The sequence below is a fragment of the Xylocopa sonorina genome, chromosome 7, assembly GCF_050948175.1.
Source record: "Xylocopa sonorina isolate GNS202 chromosome 7, iyXylSono1_principal, whole genome shotgun sequence".
Classification (NCBI taxonomy): Eukaryota; Metazoa; Arthropoda; class Insecta; order Hymenoptera; family Apidae; genus Xylocopa; species Xylocopa sonorina.
This window is the reverse complement of record NC_135199.1, coordinates 13,142,549-13,167,769: the sequence shown is the minus strand read 5'-3', so window position 1 is coordinate 13,167,769 and position 25,221 is coordinate 13,142,549. Positions and strand designations below refer to the sequence as shown.

At 53.1% G+C, this 25,221-nt stretch overlaps 2 protein-coding genes across 2 annotated transcripts in view; one reads left to right on the top strand and one right to left on the bottom strand.

Moving 5' to 3' along the window:
- The first annotated feature begins 2,143 nt into the window (after positions 1-2,143).
- U2a (small nuclear ribonucleoprotein polypeptide A'-like U2A) overlaps positions 2,144-25,221 on the top strand; it is a 161,219-nt gene continuing 138,141 nt past the window's right edge. Inside the window, exon 1 of the mRNA XM_076897973.1 lies at positions 2,144-2,154. The gene's annotated coding sequence lies outside the window, so the exon portion shown is untranslated. The remainder of the gene's footprint in view (positions 2,155-25,221) is intronic.
- On the bottom strand, positions 5,554-24,117 carry Sty (sprouty signaling antagonist; the record flags this gene model as incomplete). Its single annotated transcript, XM_076898725.1, has 2 exons — positions 5,554-7,607; positions 23,778-24,117. Coding segments are annotated over 2 exons (2,316 nt in total), but the record flags the coding sequence as incomplete, so codon positions are not given.

Here is a 25,221-nt window from a genome sequence, read left to right as displayed (position 1 = left end):
GTCCCCGATCGATCGCCAACCCGGGACACGTCCCGAAGTAACACGCGAGAGGGACGGACGCGTGGATCCGGCCCGGATGCCAGCCGGATTTCGGCTTCCGTGTTACACCGAACGAACGACCGACCCGTTGCCTGTGTTTAGGCTTCGCCATCCGTTCCTCCTGTTTGGCGCCCGGTGTTATCCTATCGCGCAAACCGAACCGCGGACCTTATCGCCTTTGCCTCCACCGCTCTTCCTCCATTTAACGATCGTATCGTACGTGCTCGCTCGAAACTCCTCTACCTACGGTATTTCTTTCTTGAAGTATTCCCAATTTACAAGTGATTTTTCGCCGATATCGTCGAACGATACTCTCGTTACTGGAGTGTATCGAGCAGAAACGCTATGAAAGTCTAATATGCGAATCGACGCGATAAATAACACGTATCGTAATATGAAATTATCGTCTCGCGTACGTGGCATACTTGTTCATCCTTAATACAATGTACACCGAAGAACAAAACTAGTTTGAACGGGGAGAACGGGGGGTGGGCGGGTGGGGAGGATGGATTATAGGACGTCTCCGGTAGCTTTGACTTCTTCGAACGTGGTTCAACGAGTCGTCAAGGTAAGGTAAAGCAAGGCAAAAGCAAGCCAGACCAATCTTCCTTCGTTGATGTGTTCGTTCGAGCGGAGAGGAAGGGATAGGTATATAATCGGAGGTAGTGACGGATTCAAGACGTTCCGAGTCGTTCCGTGGCGTTGTCGAAGAGGCGGTTGCTCGTCGTAGATGACACGTCCCCTCTGGTTAATTACCGTATTTCCCAATGAATCTTCAGCCCTAATGATCACACTCGTTGAACATTGAACGCTGTACACCTGCTTTGACGACGCTGCGATGAATCTTCGATATCGTTTCGCGTTACAAATCCTAGTAAATCAGCGAGGTAACAACGCGTCGCAAGAAATACATCGTTCGATACATCGTAGGAACGACGACGCCAGGTCGGTCGTTCGTTATTGCCTGTGGGTATTAGGAGGGGAGTCCCATCGGGTTTGTTCGCGTAGCTAAATCGCTCGAAAAGCTGGGACGGAGAGAATTTAATGCCCATCGCTAACCGGATGAAGCCGGAGGAAGATGGAAAAGGGGATCGTGTACAGGTCTGAGCATCGAAGGTGGAGTTGAAGGGGTGGGGAAGAGGGCACTTCCGGTCACGTGATAACACTGGACCAGCCAGCCTGCCACTTTGCTCTCTTCTTATTTTCGGCTCGCCAGACCCTCTGCGCTCCCTTCTTCCCGTCCTGCTGTCTTTACCCTTCCGTAGCCCCCCCCCCCCCCGCCTCCTCGTCCTCCTCTTCTTCTTGTTTCTCTGGATTAACTCAAATCGTCACGAATCGGTCACGAACGAGCGAAACAGATGGCGGAACGCGGTCTTTTCTTCTTACCCCTCGCGCTACGACGTGGAATTTTCAATTCGCACCAGGTAGACGCTATCGCGCCGAATTCTGATTCAAGTTTCGTCCTTGTCGCGCGCACATAAATTTCTTCTATCGCAATTGCATCGATCTTTCGAGCGAGCGACGCAAATTATCGCAACTCCCGATGCCTCTGCGAGGAACCATTTACAGTAGAGGTGAGAAAGGACGGTGTCGTTCGCGTGAACAAAAAAAAAAGAAAAAAAATATTTGCTTACTAACTTTATTAACAATTGCCGGTATAAACCTGAATCTACTAACAATTAGATAACAACATGTGCGTCAACGCATTCCTATGGACGTAACGAATTCGCATCAACCGGAAGTAATGGAATTTTCGTTCATTTCTTTTGGTCTTCTATCCTGCTCGTTTCCTCGTCGCCGCGGTACGTTATCGGAGAGATCGTTCAGTTTGAGGCGAATTTGTATCGATCGTCCATGAGGGAGGAGGGGGGAGGGGGGGGGGGCGAGGAGGTTGATACAAAAATCCGAATTGGTACGTTCTTTCGAATTTACGCTACGTTGCTTTCGCGTTCCTTTTCTCTTTTTTCCTGTTTTCGTTACTTTTAGCACTGCACGTCCGTGGTACGCGAGACATACGTCGATGTTTACGCTCTGCAATTACGATTTCCTGAAAATCAGGCTTCGCAAGGAGACCCCACGGTAACGATCCTGGTGCGACGAGAGCTTGTCTCTACCGTAGGAGACGCGTATCGATTCTATTCCTTCTGTGTTGCGATTAAACCGATACGGATCTTTCCCTCGATCGTTCCTCGTCAACGATGCCTCTTCTTCCTTTTTCTAACTGATCGGAGCGATACATAATGTAATCGATACACGAATGGTATCGAGGGGTGCGTGGAAGCGTCTTCGATTCACCGGAAGTGTATGCGTTCTGTTCTAATTCCGAAAGGTAACCGCTGCCTAAGTACGATGCGACAAGGTAAACGTCGAAAGAAAGACCCGGAAAAGTGTACGCGTACGCGCGTGTATGTGCGGTGCAGAGAATTGGGAAGAAGGGAAACAAAAGTGTAGGGGAAAGTAGAACGGAATCGATCGGATGTCTCGACCAGTGTGTGTCATAGCCTCTGCGCGTTCGAACAAACGATATCGCAAAGAGCGACAGGCAATCTCTAAATTGATCGGGGGGATCGAATTGTTCGGAAATAATTTTAACTGTCCTCGAACTACTGCTTCCAATATGTTAAACAGAAATGCATAAATATATATATATACGTATGTGTGTATATATAATATTTATATATATATGTATATATATATTTACAAGACATATACACAGAGCCATATAGAGTTAATATTAATAAAAACTTACTTTCCTCTTTTCGCTTGGCGAGACACGCGCGCGCACGCACGCAAACACGCATCGACAGACACACGCACACACGCAACCAATGGAATCGTCGCGACAGGTAGCCCCTAATTAACGTTTTGGTGATTCTTTTGCCCCGGAACTCGCGAATCGAATCTCGGCGAACATCCCAGTGCGCGGTCGAGCATCTCGAGTACAACTGGTGATCAGTGCTTTATGGAAAAAAAAAAACGAAAATAAAAAAGAAGAAACAGGAATTGGAACAATCTAATCGCGAGACCGCCGACAAAATGTTCGCAGCGACTCGAATCGCGTACGTACAATGATTTCGCCGTGTGTTCTCCGCTCGCGGCAGTCGCGTTTCCTCTTCTCCGCTCACTCGCTGCTTCTTCGCGACTAAACGAAGCGAAGCGAGCCGTCAGAAGAGGAGCACGCTGCGATCTAACGAATTTCCAACGAAATTGTTCGCGCGCGTGTTCGACCGTTCCCTCCAGACACGCGGCAACGAATGATGAACTTATTTCAGTTGTCGGAGTTTCGAGAACGAGCGGCGATCGAGTTCCCTCGTTGCGTGTCGTCGGTTGTAAAAGGGATCGGAGTCGAACGCGCGCGCGGCTCGAACGATGGTGCCCCGTGAAACGTCGTCGGCGGTGTACATTCTTCAACGATCAAGCCGCTCGAGCAAGAATGGAAAGTTAACACACCTTCGTTCGGTGAATTCCGTCCGCGTGGGAAGCGCTGTTACCGTGCAATTAAACGCCGCTTCGGGTTGCAGCTGCGGCTCGCCTCGGCTCCGCTCGGCTCGGCTCTCTCTGAACGCGAGGTGAGTCTCGCGGGCGTTAATTATTCCAAAATCAAGTCGGAGAATTAGAGTCGAACTAACGAGGCGACTCTTCTCTGGTGTACAGAAGAGAGGAGTAGAGTAGAGCAGAGCAGAGCAGAGCAAAGCGGAGCGGAGCAGAGCGGAGCGGCAACTGGAGCGGGCTGGCAACCACGCACGCGTGTACAATATCGCTCGTACCCCCGCCGTTCCCTAACGAAACGATATTTAATTAGAAACTCGCACGACTAGATAATACTGGAAAAAAGAAAAAGAAAAAAAGAGGAAGAGAATTAACAAAATGGAAACGACGCCCGCCCGAACGTGTACAAATATACAGAGGAGATTTCACGCGTGCTGTCCTCTACGCTCTATTCTCTTCTCCTCGCGCTTATGCCCCCACGCGATTGTCCTTTTTCCATCTGCCCGCATTCTCGTCGTCCCCGTGCGGCACACTCGTAAACGCGAAAACACACGCGCGCGCGCGCACACACACACACGGACAAGCGTACACGCAACCCCGTTCATTCTTACAGACTTACAGTTCGGTTCTCTCGCTCTCACGCAGCCCGAACGCGCGTGCATTATCTCGATCTGGTGTCATATCGCTCGCTCTCTACGCTACGCTTGACAGGGCCGCTCGATACAACTCCAGTGTTAACGAGTATAAAAGCGTATATATATGTATATATATACATATATATATATATATATATATATATATATATATATATATATATATATATGTATATATATATATAGATCGGTGGTACCGAGCGGAGGAAAACGCTCGGAAACGCGGACAATGCTTCTTTTCAGAGCATCCTCCTTCTCCCTTCGTTTCGTTCTCTTTCTCTTCCGCTTTATCATCATCCTTCCTATCCTCGATTCGCACGCGGGTTCTGAAGCGATTGGAACGGTTACGGGAAATACACGCGTACATGGATGCATACGATCGAGTCCAGTTTACCGTCCGAATAGTTTAACGAAACGGGCCCCCGGTGATCAAACATCTCGCCCTATCTCTCTCCCCGGCTCTCTGTCGTCGTCCTCGTCCTACGTGAAACTCTATACGCGTTACTTGGCGGTGCAGCCACGAATAAATTAACCGTAGAAAAGTTTTCTTCTTTATACAAATGTAATATACAATATACATAGCTATGTAATCCTAGGCGTAGGGACGCGTGTAGACGAGCCCTCGCGGCCGAGTCGCCCGGCGAGCGGGAACGCGTGTACACGTGCTCGCGTTTAACGTATATACTTTAGTGGTTCTCTCGTCTCTTCGCTTTCTTCCCTTCTCTCTCGTTCTTCACTCTCGCGCATTCCACGCGCATTCGCTCCCGCTCGCTCTCACCCCGTGTGTGCGCGGTACTATTTATATATTTTATTATGTATAGACCTATCTATACGTAAGTGGTATATCTTTCTCTCTCTCTCTCTGCGTTAATACACACGCGAGTCATCTTTGTCTCTCCAGCCTTTCCACCCTCTTCCCTCCTTCTTCCTTTTCGTCTCTTTATTACACGCTCACGCGTTCACCTCTCATTCGTTTCACGCTCTCACTCGCTCGCAAACCGCGCCCTCTCGCGCGCGCATGGAAGTATAATAAATAAAACACTCGCGACGTCAGACGTAGAAATTCGTCAGAATCTTCGATTAATCGTTTCTCGACTTAAATGCAACTCTTGTACTTAATGCAATTTTCACTTTGCTCCCTTCTCTCGGACAGACAGGTTAACAGAGCCAGCCGTCTCTGTTCCACGCGTTATCCGTATGTCGTATCGGACAGCGCGACTCGTGTCGTAAAACGATCACCGCGCACCACCTCTAGCCTAGCCTAGCCTAGCCTAGCCTAGCCTAGTCTAGCCTAGCCTAGTCTAGCCTAGCCTAGCCTAGTCTAGCCTAGCCTAGTCTAGTCTAGTCTGGTCTGGTCTAGTCTAGTCTAGTCTAGTCTAGTCTCTACTATATATCCTTTTATTTATTTACTTATTTATTTATTTATATATTTATATATCAGGGATGCCTGTTAGAGTTCCGGCGTGACCGGGTCGAGCAACCTTTTCTCCGGATCCCTCGAGTCCCCGATATCGTTCGCGATCGGATGATGCCTGTTCCCGGCGTTCCCGATCGTGTTCGGGTTGCATCTGCATCCCTGAGCCGCGTGCCGGGCGTAACACATCTCGCACAAAGCGACGCAGCCCTTGAACGGCCAGTAGCACAATAAGCACGGCATGACGAGGGTTAGCGCGCCGAGACAGGCCCACCTGGTGGCCCTCCTGTTCCCTGTGCAGGAGCACGGCTCGTCCGCGCAGCCCCTCGCCGCCTCCGCGTCGATTCCGGCCGCGCTGCTACCGTCCGCGCAATGATAGAACAGTCCTTTCACGCAGCAGAGGCAGGAGGCGTAATCGAGGATCGCGTCCGCCGAGCAAAAGCACTTGTTGTCGCACAGCCATTTGCTGGGCAACGGCGGTGGTTCCCGGCACGACTCGCATCTGCAACGGCCGCAGAAATTGCACATTATCGAGAGACCGGCCGGATCGTAAGTCCTAGAGGCGGGGCTGTTCGCCGGCTCCTTGGTGAACGAGACCGGCTGTTTCGTCACGGCGTTCGACTGCGCGACGTTCGCGGGTATCGCGCCCGCGGACGCTGCCGCGTTCGTCCCACTCGCGTTCAAACCGCGAAACCCTTGAGTCCTGATCGCGTGTAAACGATGCGTCGCCGCGACGGACGCGTCCGCTGCCCCTTTCTGCCGATGCCTCCGGTCGATCTTCGGGCAATCGGCCCCGACGATCCCGCCGCGTTTGCTCCCATCCTCGAGCCTCCGTTCCTGGTTGCAATGCTTGAACGGCGCCTCGACGTACTCGTTGATGGCTCGCTCGCCATCGGGACGCGGCACGGTCAGGCTCACTTCACCGATCGGGCTCCTGGGCGGTGTATCGTTGCTCGACAGCAATCCCCTCGCGTTCGTCTCGTTCGAGGTGTCCACGTTCCTCGGTCGGCTTCGGAATGTGCTCGAGAGCGGGCTCAACGGCGCCGTGACCAACACCCTCGGATTAGGATTCGACGCTGTGAGAAGCGCCGTCGAGGCGGTGGCTGTGGCTGTGGCTGTGGCTGTGACTGTGGCGGTGGCGGTGGCGATGGCTGTGGTCGTGGCTGTGGCTACGTGCACGGTGGGCAATCTCGGCGGCGGAAACGGCCGATTGTGATCGTGAACGCGGCCAGTCGCGTTCTGTTGTTGTTGCTGCTGCTGTTGTAGAACGGAAACCGCGTCTCCGTCGTCCGCAGCGTCCGTCGCGTTGTTGTCGAGGTTGTTCGCGTTCGTCTGCGAGGAGGGTGGCCGCGAGAGCGGCGCGATCGCATTGTTTTGCGACATCGGCCGACCCCTCAGTTCAAGATGCTCCGTTTGGCAATGCGCCGTTGCGTCCACGCGACGCTTCCGGTGCTCCTCCTTCTTCTTCGCCTCCAGCTCTTCCTCCTCCTGCCAGTGATTCGCGAAATGGACACCGCCAGTGACCTCTGCGCCTCCTTCTCCTCGTCCTCGTCCTCGTCCTCCTCCTCCTCCTCCTCCACCTTCTTCTCCTTCTCCTCTTTCTCCACCACCTCCGCCTCCTGGCCTAACTCGACTCGACGACGAGAGGACCCTTCTCGGCGATCCTGTTCCCGATCTACCTGTTGCTGCTGCTTCTGGCGAGGATGGTGATGCGGAACGACCAACCGACAAAGCCGACGACGATGCCCGCTCGCTAGCCCATTGTTCGACCGTTCTCGGTGTACTTGAACTCGATGTATGATGGTTCCGCTGGTGGTGATGGTGCTGGTGCTGTTGCTGCTGATTAGGAGCTGACTGATTTGGGGTAGTAAGTGTCGCCTCGTTGATCCGCACTGCCCAGCCCGCGCGAGGTGGTGGCACTCTCGACAAGGGCGTTCCATTAGCGAGGATGAGGCTCGGTAATGCTCCGCGTCCGCTTCCTCTCGCCCTCGCGACACGCGCTTCATCCCCACCTGAAACGATACCAGATTCGTTACTCTCTTTCCGCGTCCCGATCACTTCCGATCGAACTATGGACGAAAGGTAGGTAAATCGCTTCCAACGATACGTATCGGAGGAGCAGCTGCGAGGTGTACACCGGGGTAACGGAATGGAGAATCTGAATGAACGGATTCGAAAGCGATATTCGGATCACACCTCGATAGACGCGAAGAATGCCGTGTACGCGGGGCACTACCTACGTGGCTTCGAGGTAGGTTTGGCCTCCGTACGTGGGCGAGTGCGGCACGAGTGGGCGCTCGTGGCCTGTGTGCACCGGGCCTCTTGATTCAGTGGTCACACCGGCCCACTCGAAGCGCCCACAGTTCTGGAAGAATCGAGCGTCTCGTCCGATCGCGTCTTCCACCCGAACTTTTCTATCCCCGCGATCGGACGATTACTTCGAAACGTCACCAGAGACAAATTCTCGTCGACGCGATACGTCAGAAGCGATCGTAGAGAGAGAAATTGTTCCGTGCGCGTCGCGCGCGGAGAACAGACGGGATAATTGGAAAGGAGGGAATGCACAGAAACCCGATGACATTAAATCTGACTGGTAATCCGTTCAACGCGCCTCGACCCACTCTCGAGGAGCCTACAGAACTGTAAGAAACGACGTTTGCCCGCACAAGACCAATCAAGCGTCCTACACGCATCCGCTGTGTAGGTACCAGTATCGCGCGCAGCGGTCCCGGCGCCCTGACGCTTGCTACACTTCCTCCGCGTTCCTATGCGATCTCTCCCCTTCGAGAGTAAGTCGGAAACGAGCAAATCGAGTGTCGCAGAAGTTGACGAGGACCCGGAGGGAGCGTGGCGTGTACGGGTTTGCTGGCTCACGCGGTCCGTACACGTGTGAACTCGCGCGCAGATACGCGTGTACTTATGCACGGGGGAGGGGCGGGTGTATTCGTGAAGAACACAGCCGGGCCATTCAGAGGGTGCACTCGAGGAGGAATGCGTTCGCGGCCTATCGCCAACCGACTGCCATAGGTCAGAGCTTTTAGTCGTTCTATACGACCGAGCGCGTAGATAAGAAAAGCGTTTCGTGAGCTTGTGCTTGTGCCCCTCTTCCCGACTGTTCGCTCGGAGAAACCGAGATATTTGTTCGATCTCCTCCCTGCGTATCCACCGCTGTTAACCGATAATGATTCACCGACCCGCTAATGGGTTTCTGGAACCCGAAACACCTACTACCGGCGGATAACGCGACGTGAATGTTCATTGAAAAGACCGGTGCAGCCTTCTCTGAAAGGTGAAAGGAAGGCTCGTCCAACGGGAGGAATCCGTTTTGTCACGCCGCGAGGGAGATATTCGTCGCGTCGCGTAAGTCGACCGATGAATAAACCGTGCGCCTTCCCGGTAACGATAAGTCACGAATCAATTATGAATCACGGCGCAGGTATCACGGAGAATGAGACGGCTTCGAGGAAGATTGCCAATCACGTAATTGTGACACGACGATCGGTTCCGGCAATATCCGCGCGCGATCGCCGCGGGTCTCGACGGCGGCAATGCCCGGACGAACGATGCGTCGAATATTTTAGCCCCGTTCCTCGGCTCCTCGACGTTCCTCCTTCCGTTCGTCGCGTACGGTTACGATAATCACCGCGTACCACGTTATTAGTAAACTCGAAACGCGGTCGACGATAAAGTATTTCGGGCAAGAGAACGTAAATAAACCGCGAACCGTTTTATATTTAATATGCCAACGCGGTTACGAAAATCGGCGCGAAGGAAAAAAAGAAGGATTCGATAAGGTGTGTTACGGAACGATAACGCAAAGCGATACTTGTCGTATAAAACTGACGGTGACGATCGAGCAACTTTCCCGGTTTTAATTCGAGCGACTCGTGTTACGGCACGAGAAAGGGTTGAACGCATTTCAGATTACGGATTTATCTTCGACAGGATGTTTCGGATAAGATTCGTCTAATTGTCGTCTGGAAAAGAAATACAACTTTTAAAACGACGTTCCGGTCCAGATAAGTTTGAATTCGCGGCGGAAATGCTCGCGATAAGACCGGATGCGTTTCCTCGCCCGTGCTCCTATCTATTTAATAAAATTATCTCGCGCGGTAGCTTGCGCGGCAAACTTCTCTCCCCGCGATTCGATCGACTCGAATTCGAATAATCGATAATCGATTCGAAATCGAGAGAAGGAAATAAGTTGGTGTTTGGACTTACTGAAAATTCATGGGACTAGCGAAAATGCAGAAAAGAAGGTGGTCTCGGCCACGCAGGGGCCGACGGAGTCCTTCGGAGGCGTGTCTGGTAGTCGGGAGCACGCACGCGCACTGATACGACAACTCCGGAACACGGCGATTCCGTTCGTGAACGGGTCTCGCGAACAGATCTAGGAACGTCCTCGAATTCCACCGGACGGCAGCTGCTTCGACGCCCTCTCATCGGCCGCGTCGTGCCGTTCTCATTTCCCGTAGGTTAATGCGTCCGCGACGAGCCTCCTTGTCGTCGGCGTTTAGCGGTCCGCATCTTTTATACCCCGTGTCAACGCATCCGGCCGTTCGAGTGCATTCGGCTCGGCGAAGAACGGGACTTCCTTTACCGCGAAATCGTTCAGGCTTCCGATCGATTTCCCTTTTCCCCCCGGTTCTTTCCTTTCTTCCCTCCACTCCGCGACGTAAACTCGGCTCACCGTTGAACGTCCTCGCCGCGCGACGGATCGATAAAAAGCAACGGTTACGGAAGCGTTGACGCGCGCACACGGGACACTATAGGATGAATGGGTGTCGTCGGTGGACGGCGAAGGCGAAGGCGAAGGCGAGAAAGAAACGGCGAAACGTCAAAAGCCAGGGAACGAACACGGACAGCTGCTGGCGAACGATTGACAATGAGCTCGCCGTGAGCGAGTCGAGCTGGCTAGGCTCGTGGGAGGGGTAGGGGGACCGCGGCGGCGATTGGGCGAAGCGTAAGCGGGCCGCGGCGGAGGGGGCATACGAGTCAGAGGAACGACGGACGTATGGGTAGGAGGCGCGAGGGGTACGGAGGGACGGTTGGAGAGGGAACGACCGAGAGGCAGTAGGACGAAACGGTAGGGGAGGGAGGGAAAGCAGGAAGAGAGAAGGTGGGAAGGAAGCCATGAATGGCGACAGTCGGGCGAGGGGCCAGAGGAGAAAAAGTAGAAGGAGAAAGAGAGGGAGAGAGAGAGAGAGCGAGACGGCCGGGGGCCGGTCGAGTTCCGTGCACGGTATGCCATCTGGCGATATCGTGGCCAACGACTCGTTCGCAACACGAAGCTTTTTATGAATGGGCGGAAGCTATCATTGAAGCTTTAGATTGAATGAAAACATTACCTATGTCGTCACCGTGTATACCACCGACAGCGTCGGCGCGGCGACAGTGACGGTCGTCGGTCGCCACGCTGGGAGGTGGCAATGCTTGCGCTTGCGGTGATTTTTTTTTTTTTCGTCCCTGTCAAACGTGCCTCTCTTCGTTCGCTACGCAACGTGTGCGCGCGCGCGCGCGCGCGCGTACACACACGCGCACGCCTCCTTCCGCGCTATGGGAAATTTTTTTTTTTCGCCCGACCACCGTCGTCTCGGGGGTTCGATGTGCCGTTGCGTCGTGTTATCGATCGAATTTAAAGCGTACGCGTTACCTCTCCCGCGTTTACTCGACATCCGGATAAAAAATTCCAGTCGCCTCACTTTCGACGCATTTTACATTGCGTCCCACACATTTCCGATCGACTCGATGCACTCGCCAACGAGAAATAGACGGATTAATGGAACGGGTGAACGAGTACCGTTACGTTTTAATAACGATGCCAATCTCGAACCGAAGGAATCTTCTCTAAGGCTTATTAAGTAACCGGGTTGCAATCTCTCAACGAATTTATTTAATCGTCCGACCGCATGCTCGACCACTCCACTCGGATCTTTCGCTTGCACGTTTCGCGATAACCGTTTCGTTATTTCAGGCTCTGCTCGCATTAATATCGATTATTCGTGTCGATAAATCGTCACGGATGTTCCGTTACTACCAAACTCGAACTTCTAACTATGCAAAGTGCAGCCGTGGATCAACTGTGCTGACAGTGGGTATCTCTCGCGAGAAATTTTGAACCAGTACGTACTACATTTCACTGTTCCGCCTTTTGATTTCTAGTACGGAAGGAAGGAAACTCCGTGAAAGTCGAACGACTCCGTTAAGAATACGCGAGGGAACGAGCTACCTCGGTTGAGGACGTCGAGCGGTTAAAAGGAAGACGGACACTGTCGCGATAGGGTCGACGAACAAATTTCTATCCGATTCGATCGAAAAAGCAACGGTTCCTCATCCGGTGGCGGTCGAGACGAACAGGCCACAGTGGTGAATCGGGAAACCGTAAACGGCGTCCAAGCGTCGAGGATCACGGCTGAATGAGCTCCAAGCGTACTATATACTATCGATAAGTTGGTCTAGCTGGTTGCACGCTATAGGCATCGTCGATTCAGTGGCCGCGGCACGGTGCGCGTAACCGTGGACCGCGTACTACGACGAGGAATCGTTTCGTTCCATTACGTTTGCTCGAAGCCTGGCTGTTTTTTCGCGTCGAGCAGTCGTTCGATCGCGATGTCGCGCGGGACAGAGGAGCCGAAGCGAGTCCTCCGTGCAACCGGCGACGCCGAGTGAACGACGAAAGGACGAGAGAGGGCGCGGATGGTAAACGGAAGGAGAGGAAGAGATAGGTCGTCTCGTTCTGCCGCGTTACACGCTTCTATATTTATCCTACTCATTAATTCTATCCTCGTCGTGCACCGTTCATTCATTCGACCGTCTGTCTCTCTCTATCCCACCCTGCCGCGCCGCCCGGCGACCAGTCGTCTCTCTCTCTCTTTCTGCCGCGTACGCACGTTCATTCATCTCCTCTCTGTCGTTCCCGCGGCCCGTCTACTCTCCGCTCGTCCTCGCCTCGCTGTCTCCCTCTCACTCTCTCTCTCTCTCTCTCTCTCACCCTCCCTCCCACCTTCGCTCTTTCACGTCTCGCCACTTTTTCCTCCTCCGTCCTACTCGAGCCTTCCTCCTTCTCGTTCTGGTTCGTTCACTCAGTCGCGCAACTAGCCACGTCGCTCCCACTCGCTCGTACCCTCGCTACCGACACACATCCGCACGACAGATGCCAGTAGCGTAACAATCAGAGAGCAGCCCGCCGTGTCCGCCTCGCGATTTTCGCGTTTCCGTTCTCCAACGCGACGCGGGAATCGTGACTCGTCGCGGTACTGTTAGACGCGGCGATCCCTCCAACGATATTCAACCGCGTTACATTCAACCTCGAGCCGTGCAAAATCTACTATCGAATCGAAGTATTTACTAAAGTAGGTGTATATATATAGGACGAGAGCGAAGTAGTGGAAAGCGACAGAGGCACCAGAGGGTGTCGTAAATCAGGCTCTTCCCGGTACCGTGGCATGGGCGAGGGGGCTCGCCCGTTTCGCCAACTCCGAGGACGGTTCATTCTTTGCGGTGCCTCTTTAAAATACACCGCGCGCGCGCGACGCGTTTTATGTATCGCTCGACGACAGAGGCGGCGAGAATGATTTCGGTAAAGAGGCTCCCCCGTCGAACGTGGGGATAGAGAACGGTTACAAAGTCCGGCACGTTTCGCGGTTATCTCCGGCAAATTATACCGGACATTATCTATCGTGTGTCAACGGGGATCCTGGTTGCGCAACACCCTGTTTCCGGATCGCGATCCTTGCAGCGCCGCGCACGAAAGCTCAAACAGCCGGCAGAGATAGAAACGGTATCGCGTTCGAATAGTAATATTTCTCTGGCGTATCTCGAGCGACGCATCGGTAGCGATACCGTTCTAGCCTACACGCCGCATTACGTGCTTATCGTCGGCTTATCGTTCACCGCGAGCCGGCAACAATTAACACAGCGAGCCTGGCAACGATTTTCGATTCGAAAACCGCGGACGTTCAACTCGCTCGACCGTTATCGGGTCCTTCGCCGAGGCGAATCCATTCGGCAACCTCGAGTACGACCACGGAGGACAGCGAACGGCTCGAGTCTCGCCTGGTGAAAAGGAAATACCCGGGCAGAGGCGTTCGAGCGCGGCGCCGATTTTTCGCGCGTCCCACCGGGCACCGCGGACACGACGATACGGTACTGGACCGTAGAAAGACAAGCGCGCAGGAACGTTAAGCGAGCAGCGGAGCAAGCGAACAGCCAAGTAAACTTTGACGAGGGCTTGGCTCGCCTCCGAGCAAACATCTGTGCGCTAAGAAATTTCTATATAAAATAAATTCCGATCCGCGGCCGCGCCGCCGACGAACCATCGAACCGAAACGTTTCGATAACACGGAAATAATTGTTCAACGGTCCCCCCCTGATACCTGCCACGCGATCATCGATTCGTATGTTTTTATTTCGATCACAGTCGAACGATTCGATCGTTTCGATCATTGTACCACACCCTGGCGAACGTCGTTCAGTGATACTCTACGAGAGTAATAATTGGTACACGCGACGTAACAAGGCTAATCGATCCTCGCGATCGCTTAATAGGGGAGATGAAAAAAAGGCGAGAAAAAAAAGGTAACTGGATCAAGGAAGTAGAGGTAGAGTTGGAGAGTGCTGTTTGAGAAAGATTCAATCAGTCTCGTGTTCCATTGCATCGAAGTCGACGTCAACTATCTGCAACGTCAGGAACAGATTAAGGAATATTAATCCTCTGTAACCGGAATTTTGTTTACTCATAAGTAGGAAAATTATAGTTGACCGTAAATCCTCGATGTAATTACCGTAATTGATGGGATAAGGGAGTGTAATATGCACGTATGGGTGCGCGTAAGTATCCGAGTCGCGATCTGCGTTCGATCGAGCGCGTACGCTCGCGAGCAGAGATCAAGTTTACAGCTGAATTGGTCGTGTCCGTCCGGGCACTCGCGTAATATTTAACCCGGGGTACGATCGTCGGTTATTATAGAAGCCACGTCCACTTGTCGGCGACAAGTTCCTCCCGATTGTTACCGTTTACCAGCTAACAATAATGAAATTGTCACGGGCGATTAACGAAGAAGAGGAACGCGGTCTCGGGAGGGAATGGTGCGTGTACTGGCAGTAAGTTAGCGAGCGTCAAAGCGGCCAGTTTATTTCGAGCGTTTCCGATTTCGAGGAGGCAGAGACTCGCGTGCCTCTGCCGGAACCAATTACACAATGGCTCGTAAAAGAGCATCGTTTCGATTTCGAGTGCGCAGCCACGGCGTGGAAGCGAGCCTTTCGAGGATTCGCCGGTTTACGAGGGCCATTCCGCCGCGACGCGAGCCACGCGGGTTGACAGTGATCCGAAATATTTTTCGTTCAACGGGGGCCTCGTAGTGACGGTGCGTCCGCTCACGACGCCGACAAAATTAGAGCCGCTCCCGTCAAGTTATTTTAATGAGAATTCTGCTTCTCGCTGTGTCAAGATCGCGCGATTCAAAGCTAGACACGCCGCGGCTATAGCGTAGCTCGCCAAATCGTCTTCCAACCCCGTCCTTCCGCCAGAAATACTAGTACCTCGAGAAAGTGAAACTATCGTCCTAGGGGATCGCGATGCGCTTCCAGGTAAACCAGGACGAGACCGTCACGCCTTTCGCCGCTGAGCTGCTTAACACGGTGAGAGTATTTCGAAAAATTGACAATGCTCCTCGAAACGTTTTATACGCTGCAACCAGTGCGAGTTCCATCGCACGGTATATTGTTCGCGATGGAAGCGAACGAGTCCCCTTTCTCTATCCGGATCGTTTCGCCGAATTTCCACGGAAACCCGAACCGAAGAGGGCGTAGTCGAAAAAGAAGCGGAGAGAACGAGGAAACGAAGAAGCATTAGTTGCACCGTTGTTTTCCAGGATGTTGCGAGTTTTTGTCAGAACTGACAGGGAACGCGCGCCCCACGCGGCGAGAACGTTACGACAGATGTTTGCCGGCTTCTGATCGACTAACTTCCCTTCGTGCGAGCGGAGTGGCTGCTCGTCGGAAGCTGTTTTGACTTCGCATGCAAAGTAGCCGGCCGCGGGACCGGGTGCCGCGCTCAGCCTTTCTGCTAACGCGGGAATTAATCGTTATGTACTACCTTAATACGATCGTAAATCTCGAGTAACGAATCGGCCGTAAATTCACCGCCGCTATAAATTCCTATCGCGACGACAGCACCGCCGGATTATTAAATTTTAATTTCGCGCTCGACTCGTCTCTGGTACGCGTCCGATGAATAAACGGACGAGCGATTCGCAGGGAATCCACACCGGAAAGGAACGATCGATCTTCGTTAGTTGCTCGATTCTAAGTTACGTTCGCGAAATGTTTCTAAAGTAATGGAAAGCCGAGGGAGACGAACGCTAGCGAACACCTGGGACATGCCGTTATCGACGAGTGCGGTCGAGAATTCGAGTGGATGTCTCCGATGAAAATTAGCCTCGTTGGAGACGATTAGCCCGGATTAAAACGCGATAACGGTTAGGCGAACGATAACGAGTCCTCGAAGGAGTGGATCAGAGGTGAGAGGGAAAAAGAAAAGGGGCGAGCGAGAGCAGGGGCACCGGATATCCTTCAGACTGCGCCCACGCAACGCTCGTGCATGCACGTGTACGTATACTCGTATATTCGAGATGCACCGAACCATCTCTCTCTCTCTCTCCGCGATCCACCGCTGGACGTATCTTTTTAAGCATCGCCGAAACTCGCGCGTCCATTCCCGTTCGATCATCTCCCGCCTTAGTCCGACGATTTCGAAATCGATCGCGAATGGGAACAGCTTGGGAATACCTCGAACCGTGGACCGGGACGGAAGGTTTTTCGAGCACGAACCAGCCAGCACCCCGTGGTCGGAAAGACAGATGCATCCGGTTTCCACTGGAAGCCTACGCGCGATACGAGATTCATTTTCTAACGTTCGACTGGCTGCGATTCGAGGGCGAATCACAGCGAATCGGCACGAGAGAAACACACGCGCAGCTCTCGATGAATGAAACGATCGACTTCCATTTGACGCTGGTCGCCTGTAAGCGATTCCCGGTGGGTTTCTGCGAGGGAGCCGAGGGTATACAAAACCGGGGTCGTTTACTGTGACATCGCGGCGCAGAAAGAAACTTCGAGGAACGAGTCATTTTCTTACAAAAGCAGGGAACGAAAGGTAGGGGGGGGGGGGAGGGAAGACAATGGATCGCTACGATCCCTTCCTACTCGTCCTCTGGTTTCCTGCCACCTTGCGTTACCTGTTCCGTCCGAGGCGTACCTGCAACACCAGCCCCCTTTATCCGGCATCGGTTTCAAATTTAAAGCGCAATAAAATCATTCGGCCAGGGTATCGCGTTTAGAAAAGCCACCGGCTGGTGATTTACAACGGTAATTAACCGGTGAGCGAAGATACCTTCGATCGCTCGCTCCAAGATGATCGATCACCTGCTCGTTACGACTCGAGTTTCGTTTCCCTCGTCAATTTCTAATCGCACCGTTCGACACTTTCGGTGAATCGGTTCGCGTTTTTCCATCGAGGACGCGGCGTTCGCGAGGCGTTCGCGAGGCGTTCGCGAGGCGGGAGGTTCGCGTTAGCTGTCGGTGGAACGAGAGAGCAAACACGCAGCTTTCGCCGGCACACGAGAAATGGAATGTGGACACCATATGGCCGGGATCTTCGGCCAACCACCCACTCGCCGTCGTCGTCGTCGTCGTCGTCGTAGTCGTCGTCGTTGTGACGAGCGGTCTTTCGCCGCGTTTCGACTCCGAGAAAAGTTCGTTAGCATTTTCACCGCGATTGCGCGGAATGGAAATTTGTACGCGTGGCGTTGCCACACTCGCGTTGCGTGTGAAATCGCTCGCCAGCCGGGAATCCTGATCGCGCGGTTTCCTCGTTTCGATTCTCCGTTTCACTGCGGGCTCTGTGTTCGGATCCCCGCGCGTTATCGGAACGTGCTATCGAAACATTTTTCATCTCGATGATTCGAAAGCGGTCGCACGGTGAAAATACCCGAGGATTCCCATAAGAAGTTAGAGAAGGAAGAGGTTCGGTCGGCGATTGTAAATTCAAGAGCAACATTAATAACGAGCGGAGGGAGCGCGGCACCGTGGGTCGTTTAACGTTCGACAAAATACGAGGGAACCCGCGGAATATTTTTCGGTGAAAACGGCCGGCTGATTATCCAACGAAGGCACCGAGAAATCCGGATATCAAATGCGCGGTCACGTACGTAAGTTTACGTATCCACGCGTATATATAAATACAAGCCCACGCAACGGCGACCCACACTCCGCCACATGTCGTGAAACGGCGGCCCTCGTGTACGTTGAAAAACTATTTTCGACGCGAGCAATTGTGTATACGCCGCGGACTACGGACTCCGCCGGAAACCTCTGTTTTACGTACGTAAACATATTGCCGCGGCGCGGCCTACATGCGTCTCACGATATTTATCCAACCGGCAGGAATTCCTCTCGTTAAGGGAGCCAGGGCTTGCTGCACCCGCGATCTTGTTACCGTTCCTGTCAAATAACTTATATAAAGCGTAACGAACATCGTTCTTTCGCGTCGTCTCCGCTTCCACGAGCGAGTCGCGTAGTTTATCGCGAACGTGTATTTACGCGAAACCGTTCCCATCCGCCGTGACAACCGGCATTGTGCCACGCTTATCGATCACCGGATTAATATCTAGACCGACGAGGGAAACTCTGGCCAACTCTGGTCGAGAGGAAACGAACGACGGGAGTTCAACAGTGTTGGTGTTGTTCCATGTTCCGCAGCATCATTCCTCATCCGGTATATATCAACGTCGATCTTGCTGGCATCGCATTCTGAATGAAACCACGCTCGGGACCGAGCGTACGGACGGTCGAACGAACGAACGAACGAACGAACGAACGAACGAACGAACGGACGGACGGACGGACGGATGGACTCTCTCGAGAGAGGGTCAACGTTCCCTTCCCTTCAAGGACGGCCAGAGAAAAGTCAAAGAACAGTCGAGAGCGTAGGAGCGAGACCAGTCACACGGACGGAGAAAGAGAGGGGGCGAGAGAGTAACGATGGTATTTATTTTGGGGGCAACGAATTTTCACGGGACTAATAATAGTCCGTAAACTGGGATAGATTGTCCTAAATATTTTGCGATCACCGGTTTTAGACGGCCCGTTCGAATTTAGCGCCGTGAGAATTTTATCGCTACTCGAACAGCGGATTACTAGCACACGTGAAAAGTCTGAGAAGCAGGAGAACACCACCAGAGATACTCTCGGTTCTTCTGGTTCGCTCGACAGAGGTCGCGCACCTCGGTTCCGACTCGTGTATCGTACACTGGTCAAGTCTTTATCGCGCTAATTCGTAAAAGTGTCTCGCGAGATAAGGGCACGTCGTTCCTAGAGATAGAGAAGAACGTAGTCATATAGGTCAGACAACCGTGCGGAGGAGTGCGACGCTGTAAAGAAAGGGAGCGAGAGAAAAAAAAAAGAAAAAACGAAGAAAATGAAAAAAAAACTGTTTCGAAACTCCGATCGCTTTCTAAACGACTCGAAGTGGAAGAAGGATGGAACTGGTACGATAACAAAGAATACACTCTCCACTGTTTACCGAATGAAGTTTGAATAATAATGATCGTCTAGAACCTGCCTACCATTATTCTCTCTCTCTGTTTCGTACGCGGTATAGAATATATAGAGTATATTATCGATAGACTGGATATTTACTCGGTACGCTTAATGGCCACCGAACGGATAGAACGTGCCAACCGCGAGGCTAAGCGCGAGACGCATTTGCATTTATACGTGCATGCGACACGGGCGCGGAATGCGAATGATATCCTTCTAGCGGGAGAAATCGGCACCGTGGCTAACAATTAACGAGCTTGTAAACTTTATCGCCCCATTATGTAACCGATCGTTAACAATCGACGCGTACAATTCCATCTGTGCATCGCGCGGCGCTGGCACGGCCCGGTGACAGCGAGGAATAAATTGATTCGCAACGAGAGGGGCGCGATCCGTTGAACCCTGAACCGAATCGAAATCCTCCGCTCGGCCAATTAAGGCGACCGTCCTGCCTCGTATCTTCGTCCCCGCGACTTCCGGTCAATCTCCGCGGGCCGATCTTCGTGGCCGATAAACCGCGCACCGGTCTCCGCTATCCGTGCATCGATCGTACAAGCAGCTAGAATTTTCGTGGCGCACCGTGGAAAACGCAAGGAGGAAAGATTCTAACCAGGTAGTAACGATCTCTGGTGGAATGCGCGCGTTCGTGGACGTTAAGGGGACGCTGAAAGAACGGAATCCGTGTGCGAGAGACACGGGAGGCAGCGGGGGTACCGAAAAGAGAAGCAGCGAGAACCAGGGAGTAGGCGAGCGGTCAGCCAGGCCGGATATGACGCGACAGGCATATAACGATGATCGTAGATTGCGTTCGGTGCTTGTGCAAAAGCAGGCGAGCAGGAGCGAGTTGATGAAACGATGACGAACAGGGAGGGTAGAGGCAGCGGCGACAAAAAGACAGAGGGAAGAGGGATAGAGCGAGCGAGAGGGACGAGAGATAACAGGGTTGGCAAACACGAAGATAGCGGCGGTGTTCTTCTGTTACTCTTCTTCTGGCTGGGATAGAGAGGAGAATCTTATACTTCAGCGAGAAGTATCTACGTGACCCAAGTGTTGAACGTTCCGCGACCTCGGGATATCGGACGTTTCACCTTGGCGAACTTCGCCAAGCCAACGACGTTCGAAACGATGTTTCTGGATTCTGGACACTCTCGAACGATGTCCACGGTGTTCGTTAAAGATTCGAGTAGTAGCTGCTACTGCTGCTCGAAGGCATCGCGCGGTCGCGACTCGACGTCGAAAACGTCCTCGGTCGTTAGCATGTTATGAATACCCGTTGCTCAACCCGATACCATAACGAACAAAGACCGAGAAAGCCGGGCATCCTGTTTAGAATCGGTTTTGGTCGTCAGCTAGGTACGCGGGTACGTATTATATGGAAATGGAATTGCAAAAGTTCTCCAACAGCGGTCCGCGTCGAGGCTCGGGTACACCGATTTGTCGCGAGAGACATTGAAACGCGCGGAACGCAACGACATCGTCAACGTTACGCGCGGTGCACGTTCGATGTGGGACGAAAACTTTCGCAACCGTCCCCCCTCCTCCCTCATCGCCCCGGTGATCGACGCGAAACTCGTCGATAAAATTTTTTCTCTGGAAAAGGTATGCGCGAAACCGCAGAGCGCACTCCACTTCTTACGACGCACCGGAAGCTCGCGGAATCCGCGTCGAATTAATTCCCCATCGATCACGACGAGGCTGGTATCGGTTTTAATCGAACCTCGGAGGCGTTCTGCCCGAGTCAGACGAACGAAGGATGCGACTCCGTGCGTAATTTAAATGCCGCGCTGATGAGCTAGAGGCGCGCGTGCGAGAACACGCAACGCCAACCGCTCCTTCTATGACTTTGTTCATATTCTCTCGATTCTCGTTATTCCGGACACATGTCATTCAAGGACAGCCCGCCTTCGCGCGGAGATCGTCCGGTGCATTCGCAACGCCTGCCTAACCGCATCGTGTTTGTCGCTGTGTCGCGCATCGGCACGTTACGTAAGAAACGGTACCTCGAAATGCACCGAGCTTTCATCGTCCTCCTTCGCCACGACACACCGACTCGATACGTTCCGAGACGCGTCTAATCGTCGTTTAACGACAACTTCCCGGAATCGGTGCACGTGCCCGTGGCGATATTCTGGATACTTGGAAGCTCGTTTAGATTCAATCTCCCCCACCCACCCCTCGGGACACAGCTTGACACGCGTTTCGACATTTTCCAGAAACAACGGAAACTATTTCCACGGCATAATGAGCACATTTGTCGCGTATCTCGAACGCGGTTCGAATTATTCAGCACCCGGTGCAGTCGTTCGAGAATATCGGAAGATCACGTTCCACGTTGTATTTCGCGTCATCTTTCGAGGGAATGATGCGGCGGGTACGGCTGCGGAATAATGACGAGACCCTTCGAAGCGCGCGTCGGAAAACGACAGCCGAACGGCGAACGGTTTCGTTTTTTATTTCGGATCGATCGACGCCGTTCGTCGTTTCTCGAAGAATGCATCGAAGACAATAGCCTCCGCGACGAGAACGGAGTTGAAAACCTTCAACGAGTGTGTAAACACGCGGTCTTATAAACAGACGATTACGACACGCGTTGTTTACTAGTCGCCATTCAAAAGTTCCTGAATGAGAAATCTTATCGATTCGAAACCAGCTGAATTAGAATGAAATTAAATCACTTTCTATATCTCCGGCGTACGCGCGCACACGCGTACGCGGCACGTACACAGATACGATGGGAGGATAAGCGAAAACAGAGGCGTACTTTAATCTTTCTGATCGACGAGTCGAGTAAAGCGCCAGACGAGTCACCTACCTATGCGCCATGCGTGGAAATCATGGTTTCATTCATGCCACACCGACGCTGCTCCGCGTGTGCGCCCGTGTAAACGTGTATACATATCTGTGTCACGATGCGCGTGAGCGTGCCGATATCTTGCCTCGCAAAGGCGTCGTGTGCGAGCTTGCCTCTACAAGTTGGCCTAAAAGTCTAGTCGCTCCTTTTCCACGCATCTGTCGTACGAAATCGCCTCCCGTCGATCCCCGTTCCCTACCGTTGCCAAACGAGCATTTTTGTCAACGCGACCCATCAAATCCTCCACACTCGTGGCTGCACGCTTCCAAGTAAGATTACACCACCTAACTCGATGTCGCGGATATCTAATCGAACGATCGTACATCGAGGCAACGCGTCGGATCTCGCATATCCCGGCGTTCCGAGTAAGCGGCTCGATCGAGCCATTCTCGTGGCGTGGATCGTAATCTCGATTCATCGCTCTCGCGATGCATCATCGATTACGAACGCGATTTCGTGGAACGAAAAGAAAGGAAAAAAGAATGATCGTTTGGTAACGCCGCGGCGAAACCAGAGGGGTCCGGAAATACGCGAGATTCTTCGAGCACCCGATAAATCGGCTCGCGTTTATACGCAAGAAACTTACGGTGACACATCCCCGCGAAGAGAGGCTGGCGCATGCGCCACGGCTCACCAGGTACGTCAAGCCGAATGGCATTCATTCCTATTGCCATTCGAAGCGAATGACGCGACTGTGTTGGTGTGAATGCGCGGCCACGCGCATGCGCTCGTACTCCGCTCGTGTTCGGACGCGGAGAAAGAGGAATTATCCTACATAGCGGCGAGAGATTAATTCAATTACGGCCTCCGAGTTTTCAATCGAGATTCATCTTAACGAACCGTCGAAACGCACGGACCTGGAATACGGTATTCGCTCTACGGAGTGAATAACGATGGAAACGCCGTTGAAACAATGCAACGATCACCAGACGAGTAGATAAAAAATCTTCGGTTAACGTAGGTCCGCGAGTCAACTCTAGCAGAGATAACGCGAGATAAAAACCGATGTGCTTTATTTCAATTTAGATCTTTGGTTCTGCGCCCAGAAAGTAACAGAAATTCGATCGCTGAAGAAGGGTAAATATCCAACGGTTCGAGTACCGATGAATTTCACCGACGAATGCCATTTAGATGCGGCTTGCTGGTAGGCCAACACAATGGGCGAATACTTTCGACGAAAGCATACGCGAACCGCCTACGAGGTCGCCATTCCTATCGGCAGGAGAGGAGAGCAACGAGCACGAAGTTGAATGCTCGAGTAAGAAACGCAACGGCCACGGTAGAATGTGTCGAGTTGTTACGGACGGAATGGTGGCCGGCGACTTTCTCGCCAAAACTTTCTACACCAGTAAATTTCATTCACTACTCGCGGCCCGTACCTTCTGGCTGGCCTCTATGAAAGTGTAGTGTGACTCAATCCGCGGCGAGTCACGCTCGCTCGGCCCGATCGCCGATGAAGTTGCCACGAAGAAATCGGCCTCGCTCGCTCGCTCGCGTATAGAAAACAAGTTCATACCATCGAGGCCCGATGCCAGTTATTTTCTAACCGAGCGTGGAATACGTGGCCACCTCTGGAAACCATAAAACCTTTCGTAGAATCGCTTCGATAGGTCTGCACGCGGTATTAGGTTCTAGGTGCGACGGTCTACGGTGTCTATCGGAAATCGACGCGCACGGACGCTCTCTCTCTCTCTCTCTCTCTGTTTGTGAAGAAGGAAAAGTTGTAACTCACCGTTTCGACTAGGGGGCCGTGGAGGCGCAGGATACTGGGGCGGCGTCAAGGGTGGCGGCTGCGGCGACACTCGCGCAGACGAGAAGGTCGTTGAGCCTTGGGAGGCGGACGTCGCCGGTACTAGCGTCGTTGTCAGTGGCGTCGTCGACGTGGTAGTCGTCGTAGCCGCCGTCGGTGTCAGCGGGGACGTGGTGGCGATGGTGGTGGCGGTAGTGATGCGCTGCCCGATGTACCTCGAGGCGGTGCTGCTCGGGCTGTTGGACGGCCAGGGCGGGCGCCGCGGTGGCAGCACCGGGGGCGGCTCGTAGTCCAAGGTATCCACACTTTCGGCACTTCCGTTTCACCTGTATCCTTCACCGGATCCGCGCGAACTCTCTCCACCTCTCTCTACGTTTATCCCGAGCTCCAGTCTTCGCGGCACGTGTTTCCAAACGCACTAACTCTCAGCGGAACAGCCAGCCGGCTTCGAGCCTTTCCCTTCGCAGTCTTTCACTCGCGTTTCTTTTCGCGTTCTGAGATCCGCGGTCACACAACACGCGGCGTTCTCCGTTCCGCGTAAACGGACGGGGGGGCGGGGAGGAACGAGAGAACCGAGAATGAGAAATCGGGAAGCGGTGTGCGCGCACCGCCAGATTTCGGATGGAAATAAAAACGATAGAGAAGAAACGACGGGATGGCAACGAAACTGCAGGCCTCTCTTCCAGTCTTCCCTTCTTCCGTTCTCTTCGCTCGTTTCCTTTCGATCTCTTCACTTGGCCTACGTTCGCACTTGGTCACGTCACAACACGTAAACACATGCTCCAGAGTACGGATATATACATGTAATGGCATACAGCGCGGTGAAATGTAACAGAGGAACAAGAAACTCCGCGAGGCAAATATCCTGCCCGCGAGAACTACGGATTATCGTGGTTAGATTTCCGTGGTTAGGAACGAACGCGCGGCACGGTGGCTCCGATGTAACAGCTCCGTCGAGAAAAACACAAGCACGAGAAGAGGAGACGAGCAGTGCCGGAGTCGAGTCCGAGTCGAGTCGAGTCGAGTCGTGGCGTGGCGTGGCGTGGCGAGACGAGGCGTAGTGAGACGAGGCGAGGTGGTAAGGCAAGCCGTGACGGGACGGGACGAGGAGAGGAGAGGAGAGGAGAGGAGAGGGCGAAGAGGCGAGGCGAGGCGAGCCGAGGGGATGCTAAGCGAGACGAGACGAGACGAGACGCGGAGTAACGTAGAGGAATACGAGGAGAGGAAGCCGAAGCGAGACGCGGTAAGGTGAGGCAAAGGGTGGAGAGTAACGATGGAGGACTAAGGTGCGGTGAGGTGAAGACGAGGTGCGGTGAGAGGCAAGAGGCGTGGAACCGAGGGGTGGGAGGAGACGAGACGAGACGAGTTGAGTCGAAGCGAGTCGAGACGAGGCGAGGCAGAAGGACAAGATCGGTGAATACACTGG